Raw genomic sequence first — 25,852 nt, 5'->3', positions numbered from 1 at the left:
GCCCAAGCAGAAAAGGCAGGAACATTCCCAAATGAGCAGTGTCCAAAATATCACAATATAATATGTACAACACAAAAAGAAGACAAATACATAGACAATTACTCTTAGCAAGGTGGAAAACAGTATTTACATAACAATAAATAACCAATAAATAAAATGACATTGAAACACATTAGCTGAAAGATGAAATAAGCCAGGAGTTGTTCATATATATCAGGCTGATCATTTATGCTCCATATACTACAGACAGTGGTAATGCATACATAGTTCTAATAGATGCACACGAAGTCTTTTTATGTAGAAATCATTATCTTTTATCTTTTCTAATCCAAATCTTGTTTCTGATAAATTTACATTCAAGCCTGCTCCAGGCATGAATTCAATCTGAAAAGTTGACTGAATACGTAAAGGAGTTTTTCTCAAAGAAAACAGCGCTGAAGGCAGGTTTAGTTAACGTGATGTTTTGTTTCTTTAAAAAAAGGTAGCAGCTGTAAGCTAGCTCTGAATTCTCTACAAGTACAAAAGGGAAGCCAGAATGCCACCATGTCGTCAGCACATTACATCTTCACCAGGGTCTAAGACGAACGACAACTTCTGAGAGGACAGAATATAAAAAGACAAGTAAACATCAGCAAAGACACAACGCAGCCAGCTTCGCTGACGGGGGTGGGGTGGTGGTGGGGGAACACTGAGATAGTCATCAGATTCATCATTTATCTGAATAACATTTATTACATTTCATCACATTACATACAGGTAAGGATATGCAAAATTGGTTATGGTTGTAAATAGAAATAATAATTTGTCACCCCCATGTGAGCTGAAGCTAATCTTTTCATCTTAAAAGCAGCAGTGGAACAGCATCATCCAATCAGGGTTGACAATTCATTTACTCCTATTTCTATGTACCCCTATGTATCTCTGCATATGGATTTCTTCTTCTCCTTTACATATATATACATATATATATATACATATATATATGTATATATATGTATACTTGTGCATTAATGGATGACAGCTCAAAAGTGAGCATTTCTATCCCATAAATAAATTAGTGTAAATAAGACAGTTTCATCTGCACAACTAAGTGGCTACCTGTAGGAGTGTCAGTTTGCAGCACACAGGTGCTGTAAACTCAAAGTCTCACCTGTGCAACGTCAACAACATGTAAATAATATGAGGACAAAACTGACACGATAGTGTACGTTATCGTCAGCTTTGTATCTGTACAGGTAAGCAACAAAAAATAAGAATACACTCAAATATAAATAGACATTTCTGTTATCATGTGTATTCCTGTCTCAGTATAGCAGTTTCTAATTGCTTTTTACCAGCTCAGATGCATTAAATGCAACTTTCTCACTTTTCAGGCTTAGATTTTAACTAGCTAAAAGTCACTCATGGAAGCAGGTCTACTCAGCGCCACAATAAAGAGAAGGAATACAAAGCTCTGTCTGACACCAGAAACTGTTGTATTTGGTGTTGTGATAATGGTCATCCGGTGTATGACCAGCGATCACCTTTTAGTAACAGAATGGTCCTCTCTTAACAAAAAATGCCTGCCTCGTATTTTATATACAACTCAGATCATGGCTTAAATAAACTCATCCCACCTGATCATCCACTTATCTAAATCTTCCTCAAAGTAAGTCTTTCATGTTTTAGCACGATCAGCCTAGAAACCAAGCAAGGCCCTACCTCACCTGAACCTCTTTGACTCACCCTCCTTTAATCTCTTTTAGCTCGTCCTTTCCTCTTTCTCCTCCCAGAGTTCTCCTGGGGTTTCTCCTCTTTGCTCCCCATCAGCATTGCTCCGTTGGCAGCTTTGCTGAGGCCGTTGAGGGTGCCATTAGAAACAGCCTTGCCGGCTTTAGAGGAAGAGGACACGTCGCGACGTGCGGGTTGCTGGCGGCGGTAGGTTTGATAGTAGAAGTTGCCAAACAGGACGATGAAGGTGATGGCGTAGCAGATGAGGGAGTAGTGCATCCAGTGGGGGAAATCGCAGTTGACATAGAGAGACAAGGCCGTGTGACCGATGGTGACATGGAACTGAACCTGAGCCCCAAAGAGAGAATAAGAGTTATGCTTTTGCACCATATTGTGTTTTCACTGTTCTTTCATAGCAAGAAGAATGATTTTCAGTCAAATGATCCCTACAATCAATATATTTAATTTCAAAATCAGCCACCCTGGAAATCAACCTACCATCTGGATAATTGTCAGATACTTCTTCCACCACAGGTACTTTTGGATCTTAGGTCCACAGGAGGCAAGACCGTAATACAGGTACATCAGGACATGGATCATCGCATTCATATGGGCACCAAAGAATGCTGCAGTAGAAGAAACAATAAGTTTTTAATTTTGTTCTGCTTACTATAGTTAAAAAAAAATCTTAAACTGAGTTGCTTTGAACTCCTGCTGTCTGTATCCAATAAAAAGACAATAGTTGAGGGGGTGGGAGATACAAACAAGTGTAGGTCCAGGGGCCCCATGAATCCAGATTAAACTATCCAAGCTACATATGACGATACTATGCTTGTGGGTTTCAGTGAAATTTGTCATCTAGCTTCCTCATCAGTGTTCAGACTCAGTTTACTCTCAGTCACAATCATCTACTTGCAAATATACATATAGCTGCACCTGCGTTTACTAATTAGCAAGTGATAGTGTGTTATCATGCTAAATACATACTGTAAACATGATAAACATTGTACCCAATAGTAAACTTCAGCGATTAAATGCTATTACTCTCAACATGTTGCCTTGTTGGCATTAGCACTTAGCTCAAAGTGCACCTCTGCCTGTGGTATACCTTTACAGAGTTGCTAGCATGGCTGTTAATATGCAGATGCATATTATAAAAAAAATAAGCTCAACAAACAACAATAATGAATACATTTACCAGTAGTGAATAAAAGGTTTATAGACAAGTAGCTCCACATGTTTGGTTTAGCTTCCTGAAGCACCCACCAAGGGATTTGTGTCTCTTCCCAGCCCTCACCCAGTATAAACCACAAAACTACAGAGCCGGTGAAGGCTTTATCAACAGCAATGCTGATAAATTCAGCATATAGCTGATGTCTGCTGTGTTGTGAGCTACTCACACTGTCCTCCTGCCACCCACTTGATGCCAATCCACCAGAGCGTGAACATGGAGCAATGATGGTAGACGTGAAGGAAGGTGACCTGGTTAAATTTTTTCCTCAAGATGAAAAACACAGTGTCCAGATACTCAATGCCCTTGGAGATGAAATACCACCACAGAGCTCCTGCCACCTGACTCCCACAGAAATAAAGAAGGAGAAGAAAAAGACTGTTAACATATGAACATATATGATCAAGAGCTACATGTGCGTGAACTCTGATTTTGGAAATCTTAACCTCGACCCGAGACTGACTCACTTGTGGTTTCTGTTTCAAACTACGTCATGGAGCAACAGGAAGGAAGGTGAAACTGAACACCATTCAACTCCGGCTTGTACTTTTTTCTGATAACAGGCCCATGCTCTAAATGTATGGACGCCGCTCATGTTTCTAAAAGCTCTCTGAGTGACGTGTCCCTGGCAGGCTGACTGTAATTTTCTGAACCATGGGTACAGTGGAGAATTATTAACAGGTAGGGATCTGGTTCCAAGGAAACTAATTATTGTAGCCACAAAAGTCTTAAAATAGTAAGTTACATAAACAGCTGAAGTCCCACTACTATATTCAGAGTTTATCTATGCAAGTGTGTGTGTGTGTGCACGCTCTGAACACTCACCCTGACTTCATTGGGATCATCTGAATAATCCACCGATTGACAAATGTAACTGTATCTGGCTGCTCGCGTTGCCATAAACAGCTGAAAAAACAAGAGTGTCCATTGAGTCACTGCTATCAAGCATACAGTGATAATGGCAGAGAAAAGAAGAGATGGAGTGCAGACAAGAGCATGAGTACACTGTAATTAGGTTAGTCTAAACCCAGAGGACAAAACGGCTGCTGTAACGTATCAACTCGGGAGCACAGTTAACGCTGGAATAAGAGGATATCAGATTTAATTCACTGACTGCAGTTATTGGACACGTGCAAGTAACAATCAAAACAATGTGACAATCTACCTCTTTAAAGATGAAGAAGTTGAGGAAGACCATGCTGAAGTTGTAGACAATAAGGGTTTTGCGGAGCTGGAAGGGCTCTCTGTTCTTCATGTATTTGGGCCCAAGCCAGAGAAAGAGGAGGTAGGAGGTGCTGATGGCGAGCGTGGGTAGGGGGTTGTCCATCAGGGGCCATTTCTCCACACGCTTGTCTGACAGAAACATGTTTTCATAGAGTTACATAAATATTCGTAATATTTGCATTGCACTGATGCAGCGTGGGTTCAGTATATTTTGAGAGGAGTGCTCGTGCTGAGTAGTAGTGCAGATAACAGATAATATCCTGCAGGTGGATGCCCAGTGGTCAGTTTGATGGTGATACTTTGAGAGAGCATCCAAGTATATCCTGGGTTGATAAAGGGTACAGGGCCTGTTACTGGGTGTAGCAACATAAATACATACTGCGGTATATTGCAGTACATATATAGCTACTATATGTCCTAAAGTATTGAGTAATTTGTTAACAAATTGCCAGTGATGCACTATTCTTATACTAACTCCCTCTATAATGACTCACAGCAGCAAGAACCCTGCAGAGTGATACATAATATCTAAGGCTGGACACACGGGCAAGTGAATGTGCATTTACTCACTGATAAATACAACTTCTCTGATCTTAAAATATCTCACACAGATGCTCTCAGGCATGCCGGATGTTTTGAAGGTATTACCTGCAATAGTGAGGGTCCATTTGTAGAACTCTATGGTGTCGTTGATTAAATGTGTGATGATCTCCATGGCTGGGGTAGTTAACCTGAAATAAAACAGACAACCATTTAATAAACAGAGCTAAATTCACTGAGGTTGAGTGGTGTCATTATGTAGAAGAGCAATAACAGGGAAAAGACATCTTAATAATGGCAATAATTTTATTTTAACACCACTCCTCAGAAAAGTAATCAAATAAATAGATCAATAGGCCAACGGGAGGTCAGTTATATGATAGGAGTTTGGTGCTCCATGAGGCCTTGGTAGTTGGGCAATAGGGTTCATTGCGCACAAAAGCTGGGAACACAGGCTGGTAGAGCGCATGTGTCAGCAGATTTTTGGTTTGAACACGACCAACAGCCAACCTGGTGACTCTTCGAACGAGAAGATGCCTTACATACTTTTACAATGAAATGCCTCATCTCCTGTAAAGAGAGCCAGGATGAAATACTCTGACTGTGGATTGCACATTCAGACGCAGGGTGTGATTTAACGCTCCTAAAAAGGTGCACCACCCCCCACCTCCCTCTCCTCCCCTTTCTCTCTCCGGCCCGGAGCGGATCAAGCGATGCTGCAGCATCTGCCATATTCCTGCACGCGCTCTACACAAAAACCGATCAGAGAATAAGACAATAATTGCAATTTATATGGAAGTTAAGATTCGTATTTAATACGCATATCTCTAAAAGCTTTTATTGCGATAAAAGCTTTATTGCATGCGTTTTAAAAAGCCCACTCTGTGTCACGGGTTTGCTTTCTGCGGCATGCAATCCCGGCCTTCACCACGGGCTGCACGAGCAGTCTTATTGTCAGCCTGATCTCTCAAATACTCACAGCTGATTGTATCTATGCGCCATTAAAACAACGCTTTCCACAAAACACATGATCTGACACTCAACGTCTGCATGCATCGCACAGTAGGCCACAATAGCGACATTTGTCTCGCCTTCACCTCCGCGCGGATGAGGATGCTCGTTTCCTTACCGTGTCGGTGCTTTAAAAGAAAATCCCACTATTTTTACATTCAGTGCAAGGTCACGCGATGCGCGTTAATCCGACCTCCAATCTCCTGATAGACTTTTATGTGACCTGATGAATTGTTCCGTTATTTGGAGTGAAACAGACGGGCCGCTGAATGAACGGCAATGGCACGAAATTCTCGTTAAGGGACCATACTAGCCTCCACTGCGCGTCTGCTTCTATGAATACCAACAACACGAGCGTAAATCCAAACAGTTATTATGTTGTACTTCCGGTTATATTTCAAAAATAATAAGATTTTGTTCCCAACTGATTGCACCCCACCCCAATGATCTTATATTATTATTATAATAATAATAATAATAATAATAATAATAATAATAATAATAATAATAATAGTTTCGTCTTGATGCATTCTCAATCATCCAGGTAAGTAAATCTCCAAAAGTTGATTGCGTTCATCTCGACGTAGCGTATTATTATTATTATTGTCATTATTATTATTATTATTAATAATAATAATAATCATTAAATAATATTATTATTATTGTCTATATGGTTTGGTTTGTTGTTTTTCTATTTTTCTTTTCTTTTCTCCTTTTTAATAGCGCACTTTGGGTTTTTATTGGAAAGGACTTACCCTTTATTTCCGGTTAGGTTTACGATCTCCTTCGTGCAACTTGACTCAACCCCGCTCCTTTGCTGCCACTTGTCGGTGGATGAGGGAAGGATGCTTTGCACATGCGCACAAATTGAGACGGATGCAGCAACAAGCGCTTCACCAGCTTTAGTCAAGTCAGCCGGACACAAGCAGAGTCAGACAGGAAGAGCGGTACCCTTCGCAGAAATCTCATTGGAATACACTCATTGAAAGTGTTGCATCATAGTGCATTAAAGAGTTGTATAAACGCCATTAATGATACAAATTAAGAGATATGATTGCAGTTTAGGGCGCTGTTCATTACGAGTACATTCATATAGAAAAATTCTGACACTAATAAAAAGATTAATGCTAATTAACGTTTATGAACTGTATATCTCCATGAGATCGTCCACATACTCTACGTGATGTCGGTAAAACCAGTGTCGTCGACTGATCAGGACACTCGAGCGAGGATTTTATTCTGAAATGTGCGACCTGACTCCTGTATCTCACTATGTGACTTGACGCTACTTGCCTCCGCAGTTGCACCGGCTTCTTTTGTGTCCTAGCGGGACGATTTACTTGAATTCATCCATTACAGGCCATCTGGCTGTCGTCGCCGTGACGCGGGGATCGCAGGGTGTTTTGCGCAGTTTTTACGCGAAGCTGATATGCGGAGAAAAGCTGGGATGTGTTCCCTGGACTCACTGCATTGATGTTCGTGAGCTTCTGTCATCACAGGCCTCATTCTCCCATTACTGGAGCTAGTTCCTCATTATAATGGTGCGGTGAAAAGGGCGTTTTGTTCCGCGATAAGGTCAACAGACTGACATATAAAATGAAAATTTGGAGCACGGAGCATGTTTTCAGGTTGGTCAGCACACTGAGCCGGCATGTCCTTGTCTTTAACTTAATGTAACCCGGTGCTTTAAACGGTGAAGCTCATGGCTCCATATCTCCAGTCAGTCTGCTCTATGTTAAGTCATGATGGTAAGTCTTTATATGGGCTTGACACCAGGAGGCGTGCCACTGATGATGTTTCAAGGATGATCACTAACCACACCTGTCCAAGCCAGAGTGTGTCTTTCAGAAACCAACAATGGAAGATTTTTGATGGCTGCTGTTGTAACCACATTTAAACGTTATCTTGTCCTGGTCTGTGTGCAGTTACCCTTGGGAGACGGTGATCAAGGCTGCTATGAGGAAGTACCCCAATCCCATGAACCCTAATGTGATCGGGGTGGACGTGTTGGACCGCAGTCTGGACACAGAGGGCCGGCTTCACAGCCACAGACTCCTCAGCACAGAGTGGGGCCTACCGGCTATCGTCAGAGCGGTCAGTCATCAGCAGATACAGATATATGAAATGGTTCTCAATGTCTTGCAGGGGTTCCGTGTTTCAAAGGAATGACAGCACAACAATTCATTCACCTGAAGTGACTACAAACACTTCAGGTGAATGAAGTGTTTGTAGTAATTAGGCTGTTGCCAGTACAGGTTTGATTGCTGGTGTGATTTAGTGTGTCTGTGCTGTATATTTCTGTCTGTAGATACTGGGAACCAACCAGACACAGACCTATGTGAAGGAACATTCCATAGTTGATCCAGAGGAGAAAAAGATGGAGTTGTGCTCAACAAATGTAAGTTAATATGGAGGCTTGCAGCTTGATAAATGCTTTTAAACAAAGTGTGGCACAGACTTTGTCACCATCTACCCTTTTATTTTCCAGATCACTCTAACTAACCTCATATCTGTGGATGAGAGGCTTCTTTATAGACCACACCCAGAAAATCCTGAGGTGTAAGTAGTCTAACTTTTATTTTATTTGCATGTGTTTAGAATGAATACCATCAGTCCATTTTTAAAGGGCTAAGAGATAGGAGCCAGAATCAACGTGACACTATTTTTTTGCAGAAACAAGATGTTACGGTAATGTTTTTCTGTTTAACGATGTCTCTGCCATCGCCTGTGCTCTCTCTGCTCAGGACTGTCCTGACCCAGGAAGCCATCATTACAGTGAAGGGAGTCAGTCTGGGCAGCTACCTGGAAGCCATGATGGCCAGGAGTATGTCAGCTAACGCCAGGAAGGTAACACATAATATGTTTCTCTTTTTATTTGTCTTTTGCACCCTGATTTGATGATGAATGCAGATTCAAATAATACAGTCTTTGCATGTCTTCTAAGTGGGCCTCTGCTTTCTCTGCTAGTTTCTTTACCACTCTGGCAGAAGCACAGTCAGTGGTTTACAACCCCACCAGGATGTTCACTGGGCCTTGGTCTTGTTTTTAACCTTTCTTTCTCTCTGTGAATCTGTAGGGTTGGGATGCTATTGAGTGGATTATTCAGAACTCTGAAAGAGAAAATGTTCCTCTCTGTGACATTTACTAACGCTGGTAACTCTTCTTTTTGCCTTTCTTCGCAACTTTCTTCTTCATTCATACCTCTGAAAATCCCCAAAGTTGTAAGTGCACAGAAGCCATAAAATTCTTAGAGCTTCTTTGTTTGAATTTACAGATGTTGAAGTGTACAGTGGCAACTATTTTCCCCGGCTACACCTCATAAACAACTGGCGATCCTCAGCATTTCCAGCATTTCTCTGGCCGGTGGTGGTCTGAGAGGTTTTTTTCTGGATTTCTGTCTGAAACAGCACTGGAAGAACAAACAAAAAGTAACATTTTTGCCAAAGCTGAATGATTATTAAAAAGTATTAGAGTAGATTTTAAGAGATAAGGGGCCAACTGTGGTAGGCATAACTCATTGCTCACTGACTACTCATTAACTCATTAGCTGTTTAAAGAAGTGTTAGCAAATCAGAGAGCTGCATCAGCTTCACTGAAGGACCACCTGAAAACACTGTTTGAAATATTATATTACAGATGACTTTCACACCATGCCATATTATTTTTAAAACTACGGAGGAAGGATGCAAAAGGTGACGACGTGGTACAATGTTACTAGTATGCAACCAACTTCATGATTTTATTTGAACTAATGTAGATTTTGTGTAGTGTCACACAACAGAGACTATAGTAGGAGTTTAAATTGGAAAGTTTTTATTGGTGCTTATTACTTGTTACAACGGGGCACAGACTGTAGATCATGTCCGCATGATAGTAGTAAAAAAAAAACTGCAAGAATGTGGGAGTGGGAAGAAAAATATTTCGACAATATCAGTTCTTTGACTTACTATCACAAAAACAAGATGGGAATGTATCATTAACATCGCCTTCTTTCTGTACTCTCAAAGCATCAATACACCGGCTTCTTTTTGATGTAGCATGGGCAGCAGGTTTGCAAGCAGGTTACTGAGGAAGAGGAGGATCGTGCAGGTTATACAAACGCACACAGGCTAAACCATTTATAATGGCCTTAAGATGATGCCGGTGTATTGTTGCTTTGAGGGCAGTGCAATGCCTTTGCCAGTCACACCTGTCATGCTTCCACATGCTGAACTACTCCATAACCTGTATACCCTGAGGAGCAGGGCAGTACTGTATGTGCAATTCTGCATTGGGAGAAGCACAGCGTGCTAAATCAGCTTTCTGAGTAAAATTTTAAAAAATTACATATTTGTATAAATATTATTTATTTAACAATGTGTGATAAAACGTAAATTATTTCATGTGTGTGTGGGTGTGTGTTCATTTCATGGGGGGAAAACGTTACTTTTTCTTTTTCTTTTTTTTTTATTTGTAACTTGAAACAGTTGTCTTTCTGCAATGATTAAAAAAGTGCTTGAAAAATTGCTGAAGTCATTTAGATTTTCACTTCAGAGCCACAGTGTCAGTTTATAGCATGAATCTCTCTATACAAGGCTGACACTGCCTGAATGCTTTGGTTTGTGTCAATAACACTCACATTTGAAAAGAAGCATAAATCTGAGGCAAACCTCTCAGTAACTGTTGCACCATGACCACAGTGAACATACCAAGAGTTTTTTAAACTGCAGTGTAGTTCATCATTCGTCCAATTGGGGGCACACAGATACCTATGGTGCGGCCTCTGTTCACCTCCAGCAAGAAACCTAGAAAATGTTTAAAAATTGTCCTCATGTAAGCTCATTGTATACGCCGTTCAATAAATAAAGGAAACTTCTTTTTTTTTTAAATTAACGGCGCACTTAATGATTACGGTATTACACAAAGTCAGTTAAACTTAAGGCATATCAGTCTATCGAGTTTTGTGAATTCATTATGCTTGCTTTGGTAAACATGAAAGTTACGAGGTTCACCGATTAGGGGAAAAATTACAAGACAACCCCCCTAAGAGGGAATGGTTTTACAGGTGGTGCCCACAGAACCATTGCTCTCTCCTTTTCCCTGCTGCCTGATTTCTCTCTAACCCTGCTTTTTGCTTGCATCCTTATCACTACTGGTAACATGAGACAGTACCTGCAGCCCATTCAGGCTGCACAAGTAGACCAGGTCCTCCAAAAATGGCACATCAATGTATGCTGTTGCAGGAATGTTTACTGTCTCAAAAGTGTTGCAGAGATCCCACGAGAGGGGCCATTACACAGGAAGAGAGGGAGGTAACCCAGCAGCACCAGTATCTGCTCCTTTGTGCAAGAGAATGGGGTGCCAGTGTTGGGCCTGGCAATTCTGGTGTTACTAAGAGACTGCACACTAAGCTGCATGGTACTGGTCTGAGAACTTCAGTCCCACTAAATTATGTCAGGACATCATGCCAAGTCTGTTACTTCCCATTTTGGTCAGAAACATGCAGACAAGTAGCCAGCTGGAGGTCATTTTGTAGGACTCTAGCAGCACTCATGCTTGCACAAAATAAGTCCTGCCTAGCTCTCCTCAGATCTTCACACACTGGAAACTGTTCTCAGACACACTAAATTTTCTTGCGCGCGCGCGCGCGCACACACACACACACACACACACACACACACACACACACACACACACCCTGGAGGAGCTGGACTACCTGTCTAACCTCCAGCTACCAGGAGTGATGGGGAAACTAGCAAGAAGCTTCCTTATTTTGCAGTTGTTTCCACTCCAGAGCACTTGTCACTTTCATTTGCACCAAGGAAAGTGAACTGGTGTACAATGGATTCTGCTTCCTTACTGGACAGATTGATTCCTTGAAGTTTAACTGTGTGTTATACCATGATGATCAAGTGCTCTATTCATCCCCCCCCATAGAAAGGTGTAGCGACTACTCAGAAATGACACCAGCTTTAAGGGCTTTTTTGCCCCCCTTTTATTAATTGAACAGAACATAAAGAGAATGCATTGCATAGCATGTACATCATTCTTCACTGTCTGATCAGTGAAAAAATAAAATAAAATAAAAAATAAAAAAGTGAGTCTGGGTCAGACTGCACTTTTCCTTCAAACCCAAGTGCACAAGCTGAGCCGCTTGCCAAAAATCTCATTAAGTAAACACAATCAGCTCGATGTCATGCGGGATATCTCAAACAGTTAACTTTGGTGTGAGAGCCTCAGAGCTTAACCCTTCTGTAAATGAGACACTTGATGTTTAAAATGATAAAAAATAAAATAAAATAAACAGCATTAGGATCTGAAAGCATTGCAAACAAGGCACAAGCTGTACCTATACGGCTTCAAGTTTCATGATAAAGGCACACACCACTGTTACACTGACTTTGATAACAATCTTTGGTAATACTGCACTCACGTGCTGCGGCTGTATCGCCTGCAACAGGAAAAAAAAAAAAATCAAATCCTTATAAAAGTGAAAAAGAAATCAAAATAGAAAAGACTGACAGTGAGTCAACGTGTCAAACCCAGTCTAAACGGTTATTTACAACTCATGCTTACATTCATTTTCTCTTAGGTACCGCTGCAACCTAACATTTACTTTTCTTCATCCCAGTTCCAAACATGAATATTAGTACAGACTCCATCTAAACACCAAGCACACTGCACCTCCCCATACGAGCAATAACAAATACAACTTTAAAGAAATCGCTCTTCTTCCTTTGAAGAACAATTACTGGAAACCACTGAAATACAAGATTAAAAGAAAAAACAAAATCCAAAAAAAGGTGCTCAAATCTAAAGTTCAAAAGGTGCTTTTACTTTGCAAGTGTAATTTCAGAAAACACAATAAACTAAGATTGAACTCCAGCAGTTAAGTATTCCCTTCATTTCCTTCGCATGTAGCCCGATTTCCTCGACATCACTACTGCTCTTCGTCACGTCCACTAGCTTTCCACAGTTAACCCACTCTGATGGGTTCTCAGTGCTCGCTCAAAAGAAACCTGACTGCATAACTGTCCCGCTGCCTCAGCACTCTCCAGTCTCTTCTAAAATACATCCAAGAATCGTGATATTAAAGAAAACAATATGTACAGCAGTATGTACAGTCCGATCATCGGGATTCGGGGCGTCTGTGAGTGGGAGGGATCAGAATTTGAAAAGATTGATAAAGTCTTGAGGGGAGAGGGACATGGTGCAGCTTTCTGGGTTGTTGGCTGTGCAGGGGTGGTTTATATCCTGAAAGAAAAAAAGAAACATTGCATGAATTTATAATGCCTTTTTCCCCCTCTGCTTTAAAAACAAGAACATTTTAGTTTCACATCTACACTGATCAAGTGCAAAATGAAAGAGAATGAAGCAGAGTACCTTCCAGAAAAGGATGTGGCAGTGTGTGCAGAAGTGCAGGGTGTCGCTGTATTGCTCTCTGTGAGGATAGCAGCGGCTCAGCTTAAAGTAAATTTTTTTCCACTCCAGGTGACCTTTATCTGACACCATCAGCCGCTTCCGGATCTAAAATATAAGACAGGCTTTTAAAAAATGTTACTCAAAAAAATAAAATAAATAAATAAATACTTCAGGCTTTTATTTTATTCATATAATACTAGTCACACTCAGAGTGAGATTTTTAGAAACCTTAATGGATAGTTTTGTCATAAGGGCGTCTATCCTGTAAAGCTTCTCTGTAACCCACTTTAGCCTATAGGTGAGAATCCCTCACTCACTTATCAAATGCATGCCTTTTGAGCATGGTGCTGGGTTACTGCCTCCCATTTTCCAGGCTAGCTTTATCACAGATGCCATAAAGGCCATCTGAACATTCCACGTACGCAAGTGTTTGCATTCCCTTAAATTTCTACATGCCTGTCTGTCTGTGAAGTGGTACTGGCAGAGTTTCTTCCACAACAGCCGGTCCTCTGTGAGGGTCCCCAGCTCCGGACACACTTGGCCCAGGCTGACCAGGTCTCTGCCGTCAGAAAGACTGTGCATGATGTTCAGCTGCAGACTGGCAGGCAGGTCAGTCAGAGTCATACCTGTATTTGTTGGCTTAAAAAAAAAAAAAAGAAAAAAAAAAAAGGAAGAGATGAGAGAAAAGAAGAAAATCTATGATGTAATAAAGATTTGCACTTCAGAGCCCCTCTGGAGTTCTGCATTGTAGGCAGATGCTTACCCTATTGATCTGGATGTTGTCCAGCTGTTGCTGCCACTGCAGGATGTTCTCCATTCGGTGTACCCAGATGTTGATGTTCCCCACCAGCACAGACTTGCCCATGTCCTGAACGAGCCCACACAGCGAGACATATAGGGTCTGCAGCAGCTCTTTGATGGGGCGGACGTTCTGCTGGTCATCGAGGACTGTGGAGAGTTGGTCAACAGCCAAGATTAATGACCACAATGATACAATGAAGTTTCAAGCCAAGTAGACAGCGACTCCGCAAAATAAAATAATTTAAATAAAAATTATTTAAAAAAAAAAAAAAATCTCTATTAAACTAAATATTTGGTTGTGATGGAACGGCCCCGCAGAACTTCAAATATTTGGCAAAACAGTTTCATAACGCTACCTAAACAACCTGAATCTCTGTTTAGCAGAAGGAACATTTAGTTTACACTGTGACTTGCACTCGGGTCTGGTGACTGTCAGTGTTTTTCAGCGTGCCACTAAAGCACTGAACTCCATCCCCAGCCTTCTTCAGACATCACAAAGGTTCATTTCATCATATATCGAAAGCTTCAGCTTTGCTATACCTGCATTATTTGTGTTTACACTTTTGAGAAAGTAAGACGAGAAGAGTCCACTACGCTGTATATACGAGCTTAGCAAAAACTAAGTAGACTGAGGGGCAAATATTTAAGAACAGCACAGGGAAACAAAACGACATGAAAAGAAAATCATCTGAAACACAAAAAGACTGAAATGAAGAGGCAGGGCATCAGAGCTCACCTTTCTGTACCACTCTTTCCAGAATGTTCATGTAGTTCTTCTGCGCCACTCCACTGAGTGAGGGGAGCTGGGACTTGGCAATAAGCTCCAGGAGCTGGAGGAATGGGGAGGTGGGGGGAAAAAAAAAGAAACAACATAAATTTCATCCTGTCTGCAAGTGAGACGCTCTGTTCCACTGCAGTGTTTCTTAAAGATTGTTAGGCTGCATTCTTACAAAGCACTTGGTTCTAACAATAATTGCTGCCTAGAACAACTTTGGAGACGTTCCATGTGGTCATTTCTCTCAAGTGAAGCTGTGGACGTCTAACAGCATTCTAGGGCTTTTATTAGGGGAAGAAGCTACTCGGAAAGGTGTTGGATAAGAGCGCAGGCTGTCAACAAGGTCAGCCACCCCATGCCGGCACAAACAAGCTTTTAATCGTTTGAGTCCTGGTTTTCCTGTCATGTGAATTAGCCGAATCATTTGACAGAGTGTGCGTGACTGTGTAAGCGCGCGTGTGTGTGTATGTATGTCTGTTGCCGTTGGCTAGCGGACAAACAGCGGGTTCCAACAGGGTGGCATGTCTGGCATGCAGCAGATGCTGTGACATCATGGAGAAACTGGCTCATTTTGACCACGTCATGACCTTTGTTTGTATATCAGCGTACTGGTAAACTGCGGGGTACTTTCTGGGGTACTAGGATACTGAAAAATAAGAACCAGCCAACCAGCCATCTTAATAATGCGTCATTTTTAACCAAATGACCTTTTTTGAGCCTTTTCATCCTCATGCTCCCTGTCAGCTTTGCCATTTTTAAGCTTCTTCACTCCTTCCTCACTGTCTTCCCCCCCCTCCCCCTCTTCCCAGCGCCATTCCTAAAACCTAATCCCGTGCCCTTCTTCTTTTAGCAGCTCATCAAGTGCTCCTCTCTTTGTAGAGCAGCCGGGCAGAACAATGTGCGTTTCCGTATCTACTTTTAGCTCCTGCAGTTCACTAAACTGCGCTTTATACTTTGGCGTGCGGCTCACACTTTTTCCACAAACACACCGACAGAATTAGACACGCCGCCACCTTTTGTTATTATGTGCCATCTCTGCATTGATGCTCATTTTAAAGTTACACATGGCTCGCCCTTGAAATAACCTACGTTCACTGGCTGTGAGATGAAAAAAAAGAAAGAAAAAAAACAAAAACAAATGGAGGACCACTTGCCTTGTCATGGAAGAATCTGATCTGTGTAACTGAGACAGAGTTAAATGAACCCGCAAATGCCATCAGACACAACCAGTGAAGAGCAGTGACCTAGGACACTGTGTCCAGACCAGGCGCTAGTGTTTCACAGCCATATTGTTCTTTGGGCTTACCACACTACACTGCACTCGTTAACTGGAACCTGAACTAAAAGGTCAATCCCAAACTCCAACAGAGATGTTAACAAATAGGAGTTAGCCAAATATCTGCAGTAAATCTAACACTTATCTGGACTACCAGATTATTTTGTATTCCGATAAGATTAGAGCCCAATCTCCATTTATGGGTTTGACACTGTATAAAATACGATCCCCTGAAACCTCACTGTTCTGCCAAGAGAAAGTTTTCTTGTGTCCTCCTGAAGAAGGCTACAACTCATTTAAATGCTTCTTTAGATAAGAACGACACACAGATACTCAACATAGAGAGGGAAAAAGAAAGACAGAAATGTGACACTGGACCACTGGATGAGTGAGGAGAACACATAAGGAGGGTGTTTAACCTGACAGAGGTATCTGTGTTTGTGTTTGCAGAGGGGTCCGAATCATCTGACTACCACCGGGTTTGGTTTCGTGAAGCAACTGTCAGGTGGTCGCACCTCACTGCACAGCTGTCACCCTCCTCTTGCATACACACTCCCCCACCTTCGCCTCACATGTGAGCACATGTGGGAGAGCTGGTGTTCAGTTCAGTGAGGAAGAAGCTCCAAATTCGACTAGATGATGGCAAGCGAGCATCACTTTTTTGTTCGTCTTTGTCAGGAATACCCACCAAGCTGAATCTGTTCAAACTCTGTGCATGTGTGGATGACTTTCATTAAAGAGTTTCCCGTGCATGGCCTTCCAGGTTTTCTGTTCATATCCCACAATGCTACTGACACTAATATCTCCCAATTGGTCATTTAAGCTCACTACATGATCCATCTGTTCCTCGCTTAATCCTATGGGATACCAACATGCTTTGGCAATCATATTCCAAAACAAAAAGAGCCACACTGTGTCCCTACTTCAAACACACACTCCCTGGGTCCCTATCATCAGCACTGAGAGACTCTTGTCTGCAGAGCAATGATAAGAAGCTGGCAGAGGCCTACACACCCTCTTAACCTTAAGCCTTTCTGTGCCACTGACAAACAGATCTCCCATTAACAACCACAGAGAAAGACAAACAGAAAGAGACAGCACAAACTAAGAAGAAAGGAAAGAAACGAGAACTCACTCTGACAACGTAATTAAATCTCCTCGTGTCCTTGATGGCGCTGCAGAAATCTAAGCGGTTGAAGGCCTCTCCCAGTGTACAATATCCGTGGCGCTGGGAGAATTTAATTATCAGGGTATTAGATTGCAATCCTCAGCAGGAGTATAGTTTTCTCAGCATGTTTACATTAGCAATGACGATATGAAAAGTTGATGTGAAGCGGAATGAGTCGTTTGTTACCTCCTTGGTGCTTCCTTTATGAACATAAATCCATTTTTCCCTGTGGAAATCTGTGAGAAAGCAAAGTGTTTACGTTAGTGGCCTGCCCTCATTAAGCGGCTTATAAGCACTGTGACAAATGTATTCAGCACAACTAAGTTTTCAGAGCTGCCTTTGGAAAGGGAGTTTATGAAATGCAGGAGAATGACTAAACATCAGTGTCATTAGGAGGTGCTCCACCAATGCCTTCCCTTCCAGCTTTCTCCTGCTTGTATTACCTACTCCAACTTAAGTTTGATGCATTGCTATGTGATTTATGACTCCCACGCTTTAAAACGGGCTAAATATTTTGCTTCCTTTTTTTGTTTTTAATAAGGACTCACATGGGACTTTTGTGTTGTTGTTCATTAAGTCTTTTTTCCTCTTCTTGGCAGCCATGTCATAGCTGAAAGAAAGCAGCAGGTTCTCCTTGTTAAAACTCTCCTCCTCCTCGGCCTCTTTGCAGAAGCTGCAAAAACACAAGGACACATTTATTTATTAATTTATTTTGAACTGCAATCCACTTTAACCTTTTCCTTCTACACAACGAGCAACTCCAGCATCAAACCCAAAGAAAAAAGTGTAACTTGGGCCGTGTTGAAATGACTGTAGCTCATCTGGAAAGTTTACAGATCTTTGTTAATCCACTCACTTGTTTAGGGAGGTTATTAATAGCTCGGTGATTAGCCTAGGAAAGTAACATAGCAACCAGAAACACACAAAGACACTGAGGTGAGTGAGAAGGAAACGACACCGAGGTGGAGGCCTATAGTTGTTTTTGGTTTGGTGTGTCAGCCTGCTTCTGTTCATAATGCTGTTTGGACTTTTGAAGAAAGTCCCTCCTCCCTCCATCTCTCTCTAACCAAACAAAAGTGATGGCGCATTTCAATTTCCAAAGCTCCTCAGAGACAGCGCCATTTCTTAGCTCTCGGTTAATGACCAACCTCTGCACGGAGACATTGTTGTTTTTGTCGTCGGTTGTTGTCTTTTTCCATCCCTCTTCGGTTTTCACCCAGCTCTGACCCGGCGACCTCCAGTCCTGTCCGAGAAAAGGCATCCTCACTCGATGACGCTAACTTAAACAAAGTCAATAAATGTGTGAGAAATCTTTGGAAAGCCCTCTGATTTAGCTTATTATGTAACCACCCCCGCTTCTAAGTGCTTTGTTTTGCCCCCTGTGTTTCTAGCCTACTGTTGACATTGCGCAGCTCTTCTTTATATCCTCCAAGTGAGAACCCGGAAGCACGCGAGCTCCGCCCACTTTGGAAACTTCCCCGCAACACGTGGCTTTGTTTATCAACTCCAGCGTTGCACAACCTCTCGGAGAAGCGAGCGGAGGAATCAACACTCCTCATGTCATGGAAAATAATGACAGGGGACACCAACAAATATTTTAACACATTGGAGGAAGGCGTTTTTTAATGTATACAGACTATTATGTAACTTTGAGAAAGTCAATTTCAACTTCATTTTATGCTTGGACTTAGAGATGTTTTGTGTCTCTTTGCAGTCGTTTGATTGACTTGTGTGTACTCTTTGTGCTTGATTCATTTTTTTCTTCTGCTTTTTTACATTGAGACACTGCTACTTTCCTGGCTGTGGTCGGAGTTCAGGTACAAGGAATAATCATTGTTACACTCATAAATCTACTATCACCACTGCTGTTTTTGATGATTGGGTTAAATATAAAGAAAATAACACTTGGTAAACAGAAAAATGATATACCTCACAAGTCTGCGTGCTCAAACGAGAGCTGGGTTAAATTCATACTGATTTGATCCCATCTTCCTTAATCACTATTCAATAGTTTACAAATCAAGCATAATTTCCAAATATGCTGTGTAAGCCATCCTGCAGCAAACCTCTGACTTTGAGGAAGGCACACTGCAAACCTGCCTGTTCAAACAATAACATTTTTTTTAATGCCTGATGGATTGATGTTGATAAAACACAGTTGTTGTTCAGGAAGCGGCCTGCTCAGCCTTATCAGCGCTCACTTCATGACACTGTAAATCTATAAGGGGGAAAATTACACTGCAATATCACAGCTAAGTGCCCTGATTCTCGGTCTCACTCTGTATTATAAATAGACTGATTTGTCCTCTAGATTTTTCCAGGGTATTTGGCCACACTGTGGATTGTGAAGGAGTGTGTTTGTGTCTGCATGTGTGTGTGTGTAATTCAGGGGGCTTACCAGTGTGTTTCAGTTTTCCCAAAATGGCCCAGATTGATCCGTGAAGACAGGATGAGGGTATTTTGTTGACTTTGGCCCACGTTACAGAAGATAGCGTTTACAGGTCACTGGGTCGGATCTTATCAGCTTCATTAAACATGTGACACGTTTGCACATTAATCTGTGTGTGGCTTTTCGGAATACACATTAAAAGTTTATGTCTGTGTGTTTACAGCTTTAATCGCTTTTCTCATGCCAGCCTTGAGCTTTCAGTGCAATGACCAAGCGGTTCATTGAAAAAACAAAGATAAAAGCGATTGATGAAGAAGTGCCTTTAAGATCTTGCAACACACACCCTGGTCTGGTCAACCTGTCTTTTAGCTGCGGATATAAATGTCAGCTTTCTAAAAATTGCTCCAACATAGCAAACACTTCTCAGTAAACTGCTGCAATGGCAGCTGTGCACGCATGTGTGTATCTCAATCCATGTGAGTGAGCGCTTACAATGCTGTCGTATATCACGACACGTTATATGATCAGGAAAAACATGTTATCTCTGGCACATGGTTTCCCTCCAAGAAGCACTTGTGCTTTGACACATTAAGCCGTGCAGATGTGGCTCGTGTGGTTTTTGTGCTGCTGATGGTCACAAACTACCCCCCAGCGCTACAAATGTATTTCCGCTTCTTCTTCCTCTATTTATTTCTTTGCCTTTTTTTTACCGTGTAGAAAAAAAATCCACCTCAGACTGCGTATTACAACTTTATGGCTCAAGCTTTTGAAACAGATGTTTGTGGCTTTAATCTAACATCTTGATATATGTAGAAGGCCTGCGAACACTCTCTGCTAGATACAATAGAGCCATACGGGGCATATAATCTCAGCAGCTGCAGAGCTGTTTGTGCAGAAGTAGTTCCCCATATGGGTGACCATAGAGAGTGTGTGAGAAGTGGAACTGAAAAACCTAAAATGTATTACTGTGTGAACTTCAGGGTAATGCAGTAATATGCTGTGAGTCCCTGAAGTCTGATTAAGTCTATTTGTAGACTAGGGTGAATGGCAGGCTGGAAAGTCCCAGCAAGTGCAGTCAGTTAGTGACTGACCAAGAAGGCAGCTATGACCTAAAGAGTCTGGGTTTAGTTTACTCGTGGAATGACCAATAATGTAGCCCTACAGAGCCAGCATGTGTGTATGTGATGCATAAATGTATATTTTTTAACTTTATACATTTTCTATATTTATATCTAGATAAATGTTTAAATATGTTGAAATATATCTTTCTCTGATATGTTTGTCAACTTAGAACCTAGGAAAGGTCGTCAGTGAATGATCTTTTCCACTCTCACCTCTGTCTGTTTTTGTTGTGATGTTGTGACCAGACACGGCCCCACTTGAAACGCCAAACACCTTAATCACAAACACACACACACATATATATGCACACAGTTACACAAACACATACACCTGTTGCTGCTCCTCTTGGATGGGTTTCATCACTCGGTCAGGTTCTCTGTTGTGAAACCCCCGCTCATGAGTTTCTCTCGAGTCTTCGCTCACATCTGCCAGCTTGCACGGAAACCGGCCGGGCCACATGCCTCACGTGGTGTAACATTTGCCCTTCTTGTTTGTTGCTCAAAATAACATCAGATCACCTATAGTTTTTCCAGTCACCCATCCACACCACCTTGTCTCGGCCACTCCACCCACTGTCCCCTGGGCTCCGTTTGCTGGCAGCAAAACGACTGAAACATCTGACCCAGTGACTTATGGTTTCAAAAAAATGTCCCCTCTGGTCACATTGTGTTTACGCCATACGAAAGGCTGACATTACATTGCAGATGCCACTGATGAATAAAATGATGTAATCTCTTTAACTGCTGCTTAAACTTGCACTATGCAATCATTCTATAGGAAGCTGTTTGTCCCGCATATCTTCAGATTTTTAGCATACATCTAATTTGTGAACCATAACAAATCAGTGAGTCAGATGGGATTCGTGGACTCAATTCCCACTGTCACAGGGCCAGCAATGATGTTCTCACTGGGTAAAAGTTCAGCATGTTCTTTATAAAAGGGTAACGTTTCATGGTTGCATTCTGTATCTCCATGTGTGTGGAGAACAGGAACCTGTCTGGACATGTTGAGATCCAGTGTGAGAGGGTTTAAACAGACATACGATGAGACATACAGGGCACCGGCTCAGATTGCGATTCACTGTCAACAGACCAAGAACTGCTGAGTCGTACTGTGGGGATGAAGAAAGACCACATATATAGACTGTGATTTTATTTTCAAGCTGTACAAAAACGGGCTAAAACCAGTAAACAACAGTACAAAAACATTAAACCTGAACATTTAGAACAAATGATTTCAGCATTTGATGCAAAAGTATGCTCGGCACCCAAAGTCCCAAAACAGTTGACCTTCTGGTATGCTTTTATTTTGATTTCAGCACTGCATTAACAATCTCTTGCTCTTTATCACATGAATTTCACCACCATTTTCATTAAAGTGACAGAAATTGATCCAAGGCTTTGCTGCTCACGTCAACAGGCTCAAACCTACGAGCTGCACACACAGCTTTGAGTTGCACCAACTGGTACACAGCCCTCTCGATTTAAACATGACAGGTGAAATCTCTGGATTTAGAGCAGGCTGAAAATAGCACTCTCACCCATTGTGAAGCCAGACAGGTTAAGAGCAGGCTATGCAACAAGAGTCGTCTTCTTTTATGCGAGTCAGAGTCAGGCATTAAACAACAACACAGAAAAGTCGTGGAATAAATAGTGCTTAACATTTAAATACTTTAGTTTTAAATTGAAAACATTAAAAAATGAAAATGACATTTGTTCTATAAAATATTGACGTCAAAACAAAACAAAACGAAACACTACTGCCTGCCTAATTTATGATTTCGACCATGTCTGTGAGACACATGTGAGAGTCACGGAGCCGTGATCGAACAGTTTGAAAGGCAGACTCCCTTTACTTGTCCATGTGTCTGTTTTCGGGTCGTAACACTCAAAAGCGTCCGAGTCTTCAATGACGTCGTGGCCATTGATGTAACGTCCGCCTGTTACATACAGTTCGTTACTGAGAACGGTGGCTGAATGGTGCATCCTCCTCTCCTTTAGGTTGGCACACTTGATGAATCGGTTGGCCTTGGTGTCGTATGCAATCATCCTCCTGGTGTATCCTGTGACAGAGAAGATATTATGATATATATATTCATATGCAATAGTTTGGTATGTAGTGGTGATGAAATTGTAAAGTGATCCATCAAGAATTTTGCAAGAATCCCTTTGTTTTGTTGAAGAATACTGTAAAAATCCCATTTTCCTAATGGAACTTTCATTCCTAATGGTATGAAAGTTCAGTCCAGGCCCCCGGTGAAATGACACAGTTATCATTATCACATGTGCAGTTCATGTTTATTCTATCTGTCTTAGCCCTTTTACCTCCAATGATGTAGATTTTCTCATCCATGACCACAGCAGGAGCAGAAACATTCTTCACTGTTCTGTTCTCCATCTTAGACCACATGTTCCTGGCAATGTGATACACCTACACAGGGGAGAGGAGAAATAAAAAGGGTGCATGAATAAATGTGAATGGATGAAACAAATGACTGCAAAGGTAACAGGTGTAGTAATACCTGTATCATTCTGACAGGGTTGTGCATGGCATCCTCTCCACCAAACATGTAGATCCTCTGGTTAGTAGCAGCCACCGCGGGGTGCAGTACAGCCTCAGGCATGGGTGCCATCAACTCCCACAGATTGAACATACTGTTGTACCTGATGAGAGCATTGAGAGATGTGTTTGCTCATGTGTGTCATTCTGTGTATGCAGAGTTTCTTGACTAAGGACGGACCATCTCACCTCTCCACGCTGCCTGTCAATCGCCTGTCAGGTCCAAGGCCGCCCAGGGCAAAGATGAAGTGGAGGTAGGAGACGCTCTGGTGGGCAAAACGTGGCTCTAACATAGGCTCCGCTGTCCGCCAGTGGTTGGTCTTAAGGGAAAGGGTGTAGACAGTTCTACTGACTTCGCTGTTCTTCGGATTTGTGGTCAGACCTCCGATGACATAGAGGATACTGTGTAGGGCAACGTAGGAGGCTTTGTAGAGACGAACAGGCAGCTTAGCAAGCCACTGCCACATCTGGCTCCTCTCATCGAACACTATGGCCTCCCTGGAGGTTTGCTCATTATTCTTCCTCCCTCCTACCACCACCAACATGTCATGATAGCTGTAGCGCCTTGGCGCAACCCAGGGATGTTTAAAGTCTGCTGCGATGTCTCCACTGCATTTTGTGCTAACAGAGAACATGAGGCGTCTAACAGATTCTATGAGTTCAGTGCAGAGGGTGGAGGACTGGATCAGAGGATCATTGGCTATGAACTGGAAGAGGTAGGTGGGGTGGATATATCGAAGGCGAACCTTCTTGAAAAGGTCACTGATAGCACCTCGCCTGGACAAAGGATCGTGATGGATCCAAGCAACAAGTGTCTCAAAAACCTGCTCCTCCTCTGCACAAAGGGAATCATCCTCCAGGTATCCCATGAGCTCCGTCAAAGACAGCTCACACAGGTCCTCAGATATTGACACGTCGCAGAAGCTCTTCATGGCCATCTCTTTTGCTTTGTCTCTTAAACTTTTACAGCTCATGATATCAGAAAGTCGTATCATGCTCAAGCAGTTGTCTGGGCTAAGCTGCTCCTGCAGAAAACTCGAGCAGGCCTCAAAAAGGCGGCCATATTGCAACATGGATGCTGCCTGCATCAGAGGAAGCACGTCATCCATGCTGATGCTGATGAGTCCTGTGTAAACATAGTCGATAATGCTGCTCAGAATGGTGGACGTGATTCCCTTTAGGTCTATTTTGGTCTGCTGTCTCTCCACAAAGTTGTTGCAGAACATGGCTCTGAAGTAAGGGCTGCTGGACACCAGGACATTTCGGTGACAGGGGATCTCTGTATTATCTGAACACAGCAGCACATCAGTCAGGATGTTCTCCTGTCTCAGTCTGTTGAGCTGCAGGAGCAGGTTGGAGGACTGCTCTTTGTCTTTGAAATGGTAGACCTCACGTGCTGGTTGATCCATGCTGAGAAAAGAAAGCAGGCTCAGATTATCACGTGCAACTTGTTATTCAAGCCTATGAGCAATGTGATCACTTACTCACTGTGCTCGCTGTGAAGTTATGTTTATTGGCTTAATGCTGTCAGAATACCAGCTTTTTATTGTGTAGTTCGGATAACATATTGGGATTCTATTTCTTAGATGAGCTAAGTCCTTTCTGCTTTTTTCAGTGACTTGATGAACGAATATCCGAATGTATGAATCAATCAAGGAAACTATTTTCCTGCAAATGCACATGGTTAGCTTTTCCTAAAATTCTGCTCCAAATGTCTAGTTTTAAAGTTTGCAACCCTTTCAACTCATAACAGCAACATAATCTTTGTTCAGGCAATAGTTGGACCATATTTAGCCTTTTTAACCACACACAGATACTCAATGAGGCCTGCAGCATGGCCGTCTGATCATTTTGGAAACTAAGTCGAAAATTCTGATGAAACACCCATGAAATTATTTTTCTTGGTGAGGTGTCATGGGACAGATGATGATTTTGTGTTTTGTGTTTATGTGTGGCAGTGTTTATGTTTATGAGCTTCACACGTTTCATGCATTAGATATTAGTACAAATTGTGCAAACTAATGCACATGGTTAATACCAAATGTCACATACTGTCAAAACTAAGTATTAAATGCTGTACAGCTGTGGCTCAAGAGGTAGTGCAGGTCATATACTAATCTGAAGATTGGTGGTTCGATCACTGGCTGCTACAGTCTGAATGCCAAAATATCCTTGGGCAAAATACTCACCCATAGCTGCTCGTGTGAATGTTAGATAGAAAGAACTTATGCATAGAAAATAGAAGGGAATAGGAGAAATGAGGCAAGTTGTATAAAGTGCTTTGAATGCTCAGAGTAGAAAAGCACTATATAAGAACCAGTCCATTTACCATTATAAATTAACATTTATTTCAGCATATGAAATAAGTATATTTCAGTATATGTAAGGTACTGCTAAGGTTAGACATCACACAGAGCAGATTCAGTCCTCCTTGCAGCCTTACATGAATACGGCTCTTACCTGTTGTGGTTCTTTCAGGGTTTCTTGGGGGTCCCACTGAGTTCAAAGTAAATTCTCAGCATCAAATATGATGTCTGAACATTCTCCTTCCCTGTCTTCCTCTTTCTTCTAGCATTAAATCGATGTGACTGTACGCTCCTCTCTCTTTGTAGAGGTGTGTTGCGCACTGTTTGTTGTTATGGACT

The 25,852-nt window shown here is 42.0% G+C and overlaps 4 protein-coding genes across 5 annotated transcripts; 1 reads left to right on the top strand and 3 right to left on the bottom strand.

Moving 5' to 3' along the window:
- Window positions 1–599: 599 nt before the first annotated feature.
- elovl4a (ELOVL fatty acid elongase 4a) lies at window positions 600–6,115 on the bottom strand. Its single transcript, XM_085422394.1, has 7 exons — window positions 5,835–6,115; window positions 4,814–4,896; window positions 4,107–4,294; window positions 3,767–3,847; window positions 3,111–3,282; window positions 2,209–2,336; window positions 600–2,058 (listed from the first exon to the last, which is right to left on the bottom strand). The coding sequence occupies exons 2-7, from the start codon at window positions 4,878–4,880 to the stop codon at window positions 1,732–1,734; spliced, it is 963 nt and encodes a 320-aa protein (XP_085278520.1). The 5' UTR covers window positions 4,881–4,896; window positions 5,835–6,115; the 3' UTR covers window positions 600–1,731.
- A 352-nt stretch (window positions 6,116–6,467) lies between these two features.
- Window positions 6,468–10,096, top strand: prelid3a (PRELI domain containing 3A). 2 transcript variants are annotated; one of them, XM_085421719.1, is made up of 7 exons: window positions 6,479–7,344; window positions 7,642–7,810; window positions 8,025–8,114; window positions 8,205–8,275; window positions 8,461–8,563; window positions 8,793–8,869; window positions 8,991–10,096. In XM_085421719.1, the coding sequence occupies exons 1-6, from the start codon at window positions 7,313–7,315 to the stop codon at window positions 8,862–8,864; spliced, it is 537 nt and encodes a 178-aa protein (XP_085277845.1). In that variant the 5' UTR covers window positions 6,479–7,312; the 3' UTR covers window positions 8,865–8,869; window positions 8,991–10,096. The 2 variants fall into 2 exon arrangements, with proteins under 2 accessions (XP_085277846.1, XP_085277845.1); XM_085421720.1 differs by lacking the exon at window positions 8,793–8,869 and having other exon boundaries at window positions 6,468–7,344.
- A 1,547-nt stretch (window positions 10,097–11,643) lies between these two features.
- Window positions 11,644–18,564, bottom strand: fbxo32 (F-box protein 32). Its single transcript, XM_085422393.1, has 9 exons — window positions 18,286–18,564; window positions 17,686–17,810; window positions 17,324–17,373; window positions 17,105–17,197; window positions 14,655–14,748; window positions 13,881–14,065; window positions 13,574–13,756; window positions 13,079–13,222; window positions 11,644–12,949 (listed from the first exon to the last, which is right to left on the bottom strand). Exons 1-9 carry the CDS (start codon window positions 18,396–18,398, stop codon window positions 12,860–12,862), a joined length of 1,077 nt encoding a protein of 358 aa, XP_085278519.1. The 5' UTR covers window positions 18,399–18,564; the 3' UTR covers window positions 11,644–12,859.
- Window positions 18,565–21,767: 3,203 nt separating this feature from the next.
- Window positions 21,768–25,852, bottom strand: LOC146658674 (kelch-like protein 38). The gene is made up of 5 exons (XM_085422392.1): window positions 25,668–25,852; window positions 23,397–24,617; window positions 23,170–23,311; window positions 22,973–23,078; window positions 21,768–22,710 (listed from the first exon to the last, which is right to left on the bottom strand). The coding sequence occupies exons 2-5, from the start codon at window positions 24,614–24,616 to the stop codon at window positions 22,421–22,423; spliced, it is 1,758 nt and encodes a 585-aa protein (XP_085278518.1). The 5' UTR covers window position 24,617; window positions 25,668–25,852; the 3' UTR covers window positions 21,768–22,420.

Source organism: Rhamphochromis longiceps, linkage group LG11 (assembly GCF_057381845.1).
Source record: "Rhamphochromis longiceps isolate RC_006_pf linkage group LG11, R_longiceps_female_GT1.1, whole genome shotgun sequence".
In the NCBI taxonomy this organism is placed as follows: Eukaryota; Metazoa; Chordata; class Actinopteri; order Cichliformes; family Cichlidae; genus Rhamphochromis; species Rhamphochromis longiceps.
The sequence above is the reverse complement of the archived record's forward strand: the minus strand, read 5'-3'. Positions and strand labels throughout refer to the sequence as shown.

Bases quoted from the DNA above. Each gene is read 5' to 3' on its own strand.
- fbxo32 (XM_085422393.1), bottom strand. From the start codon at position 18,398: ATGCCTTTTCTCGGACAGGACTGGAGGTCGCCGGGTCAGAGCTGGGTG. The intron at 17,198-17,323 runs GTAACAAACGAC...AAATTCTCCCAG, and splicing joins ATAAAGGAAGCACCAAGGAG to CGCCACGGATATTGTACACT. The intron at 12,950-13,078 runs GTACTCTGCTTC...TTTTTCTTTCAG, and splicing joins GCCACATCCTTTTCTGGAAG to GATATAAACCACCCCTGCAC.
- prelid3a (XM_085421719.1), top strand. From the start codon at position 7,313: ATGAAAATTTGGAGCACGGAGCATGTTTTCAG. The intron at 7,345-7,641 runs GTTGGTCAGCAC...GTCTGTGTGCAG, and splicing joins AGCACGGAGCATGTTTTCAG to TTACCCTTGGGAGACGGTGA. The intron at 8,276-8,460 runs GTAAGTAGTCTA...CTCTCTGCTCAG, and splicing joins CACCCAGAAAATCCTGAGGT to GACTGTCCTGACCCAGGAAG.
- LOC146658674 (XM_085422392.1), bottom strand. From the start codon at position 24,616: ATGGATCAACCAGCACGTGAGGTCTACCATTTCAAAGACAAAGAGCAG. The intron at 23,312-23,396 runs GTGAGATGGTCC...TGCTCTCATCAG, and splicing joins TTGACAGGCAGCGTGGAGAG to GTACAACAGTATGTTCAATC. The intron at 23,079-23,169 runs GTATTACTACAC...TCCCCTGTGTAG, and splicing joins ACCCTGTCAGAATGATACAG to GTGTATCACATTGCCAGGAA.
- elovl4a (XM_085422394.1), bottom strand. From the start codon at position 4,880: ATGGAGATCATCACACATTTAATCAACGACACCATAGAGTTCTACAAA. The intron at 4,295-4,813 runs GTAATACCTTCA...TGTTTCTGTCAG, and splicing joins ATGGACCCTCACTATTGCAG to ACAAGCGTGTGGAGAAATGG. The intron at 3,283-3,766 runs GTGAGTGTTCAG...TGTGGGAGTCAG, and splicing joins ATGATCCCAATGAAGTCAGG to GTGGCAGGAGCTCTGTGGTG.